Below are 7,943 nucleotides of genomic sequence, written 5' to 3'. Positions count from 1 at the left end.
AATGCCGGTGATGTGTTCTCTTGTCAGACATGGGCTCAGCTTTTCCAGTTCCCATGCAAATCAGGCATTTCTGGATAACTAACAGTAGCAAATGCTTGTCACCTGAGATCTTTCAGTTCTAGTTTCAAAGCAGGAGAACAGATTTCTCTTTGAGTTATAGAGAACTGCATTGTGGATGATGCCAGATTCTTTCATCCTTCCCTGCATTATCACTTCCAAACTCCCCTGTCCTAGTGTCTGTGCTGCAGGGGTGAAGGCCTGGGTGCCACCAGTGGCTTCACTGGCTGGGCATGGGGGTTAAGGGCGTTAGGGAAGGCTGTGTTAGGTGCAGCATGCTTTTAGAGCTGGTGTTTTGTGGGCAACCTTGACACACTTGACACTTTAGGTCCTCCACAAGTATGAAACTGCCCTCAGTCCTACTTCCCTGTGGCCTGTGTTGATTCCTGCTCACAGTGTTGATTCCTGTTGAAATTACATGTTGGTACTTGCTCACAATGTGTGTGACAACAGAGTTGGGAAAGAGAATGGACAAAGTCTGATCCTGGTGGGTTTCTGGCTGTGCTTTCCAGGCTCCAGCTATGACCCTTCTGGTGCACCAAAACATGAGCAGCCACTGGGGCTGTTCAGCCTCGAGAAGACTGTGTGGAGACCTCAGAGCAGCTTCCAGTATCTGAAGGGGTCTACAAGGATGCTGGAGAGGGACTCTGCATCAGGGACTGGAGCGATAGGACAAGGAGTGACGGGTTCAAACGTAAACAGGAGATTTAGGTTAGGTATGAGGCAGAAGCTCTTCCCTGTGAGGGTGCTGAGGTGCTGGCACAGGGTGCCCAGAGAAGCTGTGGCTGCCCCATCCCTGGCAGTGTTCAAGGCCAGCTTGGACACAGGGTCTTGGAGCAACCTGCTCTAGTGGAAGGTGTCCCTGCCCGTGGTGGTGGGTTGGAACTGGATTGTGAGTTCTCAAGGTCCCTTCCAACCCAAACCATTCTTTGATTCTATGATTAATGTTAGCAAAACAGTTCAGAAGCATGTAGGATTGTTCTTCTGAAGACCATCCTTGAATTTTTCCAGGCTCTCTCATCCATGGAGGAATTCAGAAACCTGGATCGGGATATTGAGGGATCTGCAAAACGGTGGAAGAAATTTGTTGAATCTGAGTGTCCTGAAAAGGAGAAGTTCCCTCAGGAATGGAAGAAGAAGTCAGCTCTGCAGCGCCTGTGTATAATGAGAGCCATCCGGCCCGATCGCATGACCTATGCTGTCAGGTACAGGCACTTCCCCACTATCTCAGGAACACTCCTGCTTAGGAGGCAACTTTTGGTTGGCGTTTTTGAGGGAACAGGAGTTATTCAGGAGTATGTTCAGATTTATTCACTACAGAATGTGAGTTCTGCAGAATGGTTTCCTATAAAGGAGTCTGCTCGGTGAGCCACTTCTGAACTCTGCAAGACAGTCAACACATTGCATTTAACTGGAATTTCTTGCTTAGGGAGATATAACCCCAATATCACCAACAGCAGTGGAGTAGTAAAACTAGCATTGGGTGAGGAACAGACATGCCAGGTCAGAAATGAGCATCATCATACACATCTGCTAGTCTTTTAATCATCAATATAACTTCTAGAGTTCATTCAGATCTATTTTAGTTACTAAATCCCTTATAGCTCTTCTTTAGGCACAAGAATCAAGTGTAGAAGTAAAGTCTTCGACAGGTTTTCTCTTTCTTCTTTTTTTTTTTCCCTGTAAAATGCAAAATTTATGTGGTGCTTCTTCTGAAAATTGTAGTTGTGAATTATGGAGTGAAGGTAACCAGGCGAGTGTAAACATTATGGAGGTTCACAAAAGCAATATGCTTGTTCCAGGAGAAACTAAAGGTCTTTCACCCCATTAGGACTTGTTTTTAGCTTCTCTGTCCTAGTAGTCTATGGTTTGACATTTCTGCAATGTCTCTCATGCTACTGCCTCTCAGATAGTTTATATTGCTCCAGCATCTGGTGTGTGTGTCTATGGGTGCATGTAGCAGTGTATGAACTAGATTTCGTGGTTTGCTTTAAAATTCACAGAGAAATGCAGACAAGACTGAATGACACCTCCCTTCCGTCAGTGTTGTTACGTTTTGTTAAATGAAATACTATAATTTATGACAATCATAAAATTCTAAACCATCTTTTAAGTTCTTACTCTTTTAGGGCTAGATTCTCTGTGTGTTCTCACAGCTGAAAATACTGCTTTTCCTGTTGTTGTTTGGTTTAAGTAAAATAAGCTCTCCTCTTTCTGTACTTTTAAGTGCATAATTCATTGAAGCAAGTTAAATTCATTTCTCTCAATCATAATGGCACTCACACAGCTCGAAAATAACTAAAACATAAAGTTTCAGCACCTTTCATGTTCCTCTTTTGTGAGAAGGTAATGGAATCCAGGTTCCAAAGCTTGGCTGGATATACAGGAACAGTTCACAGTGCCTTTGCTTGTAGGTGCTTGTGACTAAAATTCTTCTTCTACTTTACTGATAATCAGTGGACATCACTAGTATTCCTTACCTTCCTGTCTCTTGGAAAGACTTGACAAGTACATTTTAGGAGTCATGGAGTAACTTGGTAAGCTGAACACAGGCGACCTGGGGTATTTTAGATGCGTTAGAATATCCCTACCTTGTTCAGCAAGGTGCAAGACCCTTTATGCCCCTTGTCATGTGTGCCAGCTCCATGAAGATCGTCTAGGAAGCTCTTTGGTATCTACAATGATCCACACCTGTACAGGATACATGCATTTTGCTGTATTGGAAGTTAGTTTCTTTAGCCACTCTTCATAGCAGATCCCCGGGGATATTTGCACAGGCTGTTTTATTCCCTAGGCTTGAGGAGCCTTCAGGAGAAACCATTCTTACCCTGACTCCTTAGAGCCTAGGTGGGGGCAGTGCTCTATTATCAAACACCAAGAACCATAATTTCCTCAATAGGGATTTTCTAGTGTAAATACCCATTTCATCCCTCAATCTTATAGAAGAACATCAGCAAGGATCTTCTTGCAACACCTTGTGCTTCCTCATCCACGATGAGGTCAGATCAGTCCAGCATCTACTAGCAAGGTATAACTTGGTCAAGGTCAAGTCATACCAAACAATGAGGAAGCTTTTCCTTTTGCAGTCCCACAGGCATTTCTATTCCAGATGTCTTTCAGTAGTCCTTGAAGGAGACTCTCAGCTCTCTTAGGATTTGACTGTCTTATTGTCGTATCATCCACCAGGTGAAAAATGTTTTTCTTCCCCATGATTCCGAGGTTTCCAAAAAGCCTGAATCATGCATTTGTACTAGAAGAGTAACTCATTCCCAGAGTTTGAATACAACATTCCTAGCTTGGGATCAATGTTCACTGCATCCTCTTGTTCTAAAGCAGTGATTTTGGAAGCTCACTCTGAGGAAATTGAGCCTGGATGTTCTCCATGTGCTGTATTTTGTTCAGCAGCTGCTGTGGAGCTGAGCTTTTCCCTGTTCACTCAGTTGTATTTTACCTTGTGCCTCTCATGCAGAGGCTAAGCTCCACGTGCCAGATATCCTCAGAGCTCTTCCCTTTTATCTTTCCAGAGCAAAGTCATTTTGAAAATCCTCTGGACTTTCTGTGACTTTTGGTGATAAATCTAAACGAGTGCTCTTTCCTCTCAAAGGCTGTATGCATTACAAAGTACATGGCAGTTTCCTATACCTTGACTTATTTCTTCTCTCCTGAAATACCATTGTCAACATCAAGCCAGTATTTAACTTCTGAATGCAGCGTTGGGCTGGTAGGTCCCACTGGTTTCCTTTTTCCCTTCCTTTCATTTCTCAGCTATTGGTGTGCCATGTGTCATTTTACCCCTGTAAAAAGTGCCAAACATTGATACTCCTGAAGCCCAGCCTGCAGATCCTCTCTGACCTTATTCCATGCCCATTTAGTTTCTATTTTGTTTGAATCAGCAAAATCAAAACTGGTTAATGGGTTATTTGCAAGGGGGATGTGTCCCTTCTGAACAACAGGGGGCTGGCAACACTGTTTTCTTTCTGGCAGGGATTTTGTAGAGGAGAAGCTTGGCAGTAAATATGTGGTAGGGAGATCCCTGGATTTTGCAACAACCTTTGAGGAATCGGGACCTGCAACACCAATGTTCTTTATCCTGTCCCCAGGAGTCGACCCACTGAAGGATGTGGAGAAACAAGGTAAACCAGTCGTGTCTCCAGGCATACCACAGCATTGCTTTTTATCTTCCACGGAATGACATTCTTCTGTTATTTTGGGTTATTTCCCTCATCTCTTTGTAGCTAATAATCTGTTAAAAATAGATAATTGTGAAAGGATGTGATAGGGTTTTGGGGGTGTTTTTCTATTTTTTCTTCAAGTTTTTTGGATTTTCATCTAAAGTTTAAATTAAACTTGCCTCTTTCCTGCATTGCCTGAATTCCCAGCGTGGTTCACACTGCAACGATTTCTGACTTGGTCTTGTACACAACCTATAATTTACATCAGATTTATATAATATGCTGTCAGATAGCTTGCTTTTTGCCAAGACAGGTTAGAGCAGCTGATCCTTGAGGTCTCTTCCAACCTGGTATTCTATGATTTGATGATTTATGATAGCTAAAAATAAGCAACAGTCTCCTATACCAGTCTGCTGGTTAGTGGCAGAGTTGCCAGTTTTAATCACATCCTTCCTGAGTTGCTTTTGGTGTGGATGGTCAGATGTAGTGCTGCTGGCTGGCTTCAGAGGCAAAGGGGTGCCTTTAAGGTGCTTTATTTGAGAAGGCAGTGATTTCTGTTGTCTGCTGTAGTCAGTGCCTGTGCTCTAAAGATGCCAACGTGCAGAATTTGCTCTGGGTCTCAGCTCCACCATGGAAAAACTGCCATTTTCAGGCTCAATATGGCAATTATAGTAGGTCTGGAAATGGGATTGCTTCTGACTGTTGAACACAGGTAACTGTGGCCACTTCTTTCCAGACTGTGGCAGTGGAGAGGCTTCATCCCTCTGGGTGCCTTTGGGTACTGCTTTAAGGCTGCTCCGGATTGCCAGGCTCATCAGATGGCTTTTCTCCTTCTCCAGCAATGCACTCCACATATCTCCAAGACCATGACTTGTGGCCAAGCCCATATGCTCCCTGCAGTGTAGAGTATAAGATATTTAAATTGCATTAATTATGTACCAGACTACCATAGGAGTGGAGCTGCTGCCTGGTTTTCAGTAGGAAGGTCTCCAGACCAAACATCAGCAAGGCTGGCAGCCTCAGCAGAGAAACCAGTAACAGTGAACCAAGCCATCACTCAGGCGAGTGGTGGAAGAATGCTGATCTGTGGATTTCTTTTCTTCTCTGTGATGCACTTTGTGGCATCCCAAAATAATGCTTCAGTCAGTCTTTACCCACATACCCACAAGCAGCTTCCAGAGACATTAAAGCCCAGAGCAGTCTGACCCACAGGCCAGATCCCAATTCTTGGTTGTGGGGAGTTTCTGGGTCCTTTGCTTTCATGTTTCATGCTGTTTCTGCCCTGACACCAGGTCTCAGCATTGTGAATTGCAGGGGACTCCCCTGAGGAAGGTCCTCTCAGGTGCCTGGCTTTCTTTTGGAGCCATGCCAGTGATCCTGTCTCTCAATGTGTTATTTTCTTGAATGGGAAATGAAAGACTAAAATCCAACCAGAAATGGCTTATTTGGAATTGTAAAGATGAGTGTAGCTGTGAGCACCTGAGGTCAGTCAGCCAGAAATGTTACAGCAAGTTAAAGTGAAAGAAAACCTAATGAAATAAAACCATTACTTCAGTGCAGCTGCACTGGCCTTAATGCCTGCCATGCTGGGGTTTGGGTTGGGTTCACTGGTCCATATTTTCCTTACTCTTCATTAGGTTTCATTATTTCATTTCTGGCTATATAATTCTGGTGAATGGAAGATACCTTCTGAGGCGCTGAACACAGGGTGCCCAGAGAAGCTGTGGCTGCCCCATCCCTGGCAGTGTTCAAGGCCAGGTTGGACACAGGGTCTTGGAGCAACCTGCTCTAGTGGAAGGTGTCCCTGCCCATGGCAGGGGGTTGGAACTGGATAAGCTTTAAGGTCCCTTCCAACACAAACCAGTCTGGGGTTCTATGAAACACTGCTGGACTGGGAAAGCTTCCCACCTCCCTGGGGCAGCCTGGCTGCACCATCCCTTCTCCTCTCCAAGCCAGTGAGGAAGGAGGAAGGCTGCATTGTCCTTGGTAAGGCAGCAGCACAGACTCACTGTGTATCCCTCTGCTGGCCCATTCCTATCTGTGAAGTGGAAATAACAACTTTGGTTTGGGGGAGCACTCTGCCTTCTGGAAGTATGTGCCATACCTTCTTGAGAGGGTGAGTCTTGAAGGCAGAGGAGCAGATTAGCAGCTCTGAAAGTTGGCAGCCACCAGAGATGGTGAGAAAGAAAACTGGAAATGGTACAATATGGGGAGAGCTGTATCCCAGGGGGTTGCTGTAGTAAGGCTAAGTAGAGAGCTCGAGCAACTGGAAGAGTTTGAATGTTTGTTTTACTTATGGCCATCTGTTTGCAATTTTGTACCAAGAGCTGAATCCCAAGTCTTGCAAGACAAATCTTTTCCTTGTTGTACTATAACACTTGGCTGCTTTTAGCAGAAATCAGGAATTAAGGGTGCACCATCTGCATGAAGGCAAATCTACACGCAGAGAGCAGTGTAAGCAATCCCGAGGGATCAGCATGTGGAGCATGTGCAACTCCCCAGCTGAGCTGAACACATCCTCCTATCCTGCGTGGAGCCAGTGTGGATGTTGGTTGTTGGTTGGGCTGCTTCCCTCCAGCAGCACAAATTGGTGCTCATCTTCTGAGGAGCACACAGCAGAGGCAGCTTGCTTCAGGCATTTGCTTCTCCCATGAGACAAGTTGCAACCGGTGTCCCCCATCTCTGGATGATAGATTCAGAAAACTAAACATGAGATCTTTAGCCATGATCACATAAAGGATCTGAGGCACTGGGATGCTACAGAGAAATCAGTGGGGTCTGAAGGAGTATCACAAAGTGAAGAAACACTAAACAGCTGCCATCCGTCCTCCAGAGCAGGATAGTAAAATAAATAGGTTTTGGGAGCAGACCTGGGAGGCCTTGCTCAAGGCCATAGGAAGCTCACACTTCAGCTGCCTCCTCAAAACCTAGTGGGTTCCTAGCCTTCCTGCTGGGTATAGCGTGCACCACAGGGTGAGTTTCCCCACGGAGCCATGTCTTGTGCAAAGCCTATTTAATGGGCAGTAAATTATTTTCATTTTCTAGCACTGTAAAATATGTTTTCACACAAGGTTGCAGGGGAATAATGTTCTTTAAACAACGGGCACTTGGTAATAACGTACCTTTGTGTTGATGCTGCTCTGTAATTAGAAGTAGTTTGGAAGAAGCTACTGCTGTTTTCAGTGCTTTGGCAAGGAGGAGACAAGATAGATAACTATTGTAAGAAGTGTGATAGCTCTTCTGTGGGGTTTTTTGATATGACTGAACTCTTCACAACAACCTTCCAATATCTGAAGGGGCTACAAGGATGTTGGATAGGGACTTTTCATCAGGGACTGTAGTGATAGGACAAGGGGTAATGGGTTTAAACTGAAAAAGGAAGATTTAGGTTGGATCTAATGAAGAAATTGTTTACTGTGAGAGCGGTGAGGCCTTGGAACAGGCTGCCCAGAGAAGCTGCATCCCTGGCAGTCTTCAAAGCCAGGTTGGACAAAGGGGCTTGGAGCAACCTGCTCTAGTGGAAGGTGTCAGAGACACCATGGCAGGGAGTTGGAACTGGATGAGCTTTAAGGTTCTTTCCAGCCCAAACCATTCCATGATTCTACGAACTCTGTCTCACTCCTGCTGCGTGAGCTCAGCTCTGCTGTGTGCCATTCCAGGTATAAGTGCTCAGTGTCACTCTTCTTTTTTAATTTTAGGGAAGAAACTTGGTTA

The 7,943-nt window shown here is 44.9% G+C and overlaps 1 protein-coding gene across 1 annotated transcript in view; it reads left to right on the top strand.

The window, feature by feature from the left end:
* The window catches only part of DNAH9 (dynein, axonemal, heavy chain 9), a 172,874-nt gene that overhangs the window by 135,277 nt on the left and 29,654 nt on the right, over positions 1 to 7,943 (top strand). Inside the window, 3 exon segments of the mRNA XM_010013395.1 lie at positions 1,069 to 1,262; positions 4,042 to 4,190; positions 7,928 to 7,940. Of these exon segments, the coding sequence (XP_010011697.1) occupies positions 1,069 to 1,262; positions 4,042 to 4,190; positions 7,928 to 7,940 (356 nt within the window).

Source organism: Nestor notabilis, unplaced genomic scaffold, assembly GCF_000696875.1.
Source record: "Nestor notabilis isolate BGI_N333 unplaced genomic scaffold, ASM69687v1 scaffold1364, whole genome shotgun sequence".
NCBI classification, from domain to species: Eukaryota; Metazoa; Chordata; class Aves; order Psittaciformes; family Psittacidae; genus Nestor; species Nestor notabilis.
Note: the sequence above shows the minus strand (reverse complement) of the source record. Positions and strands in the feature narration are given on the sequence as shown.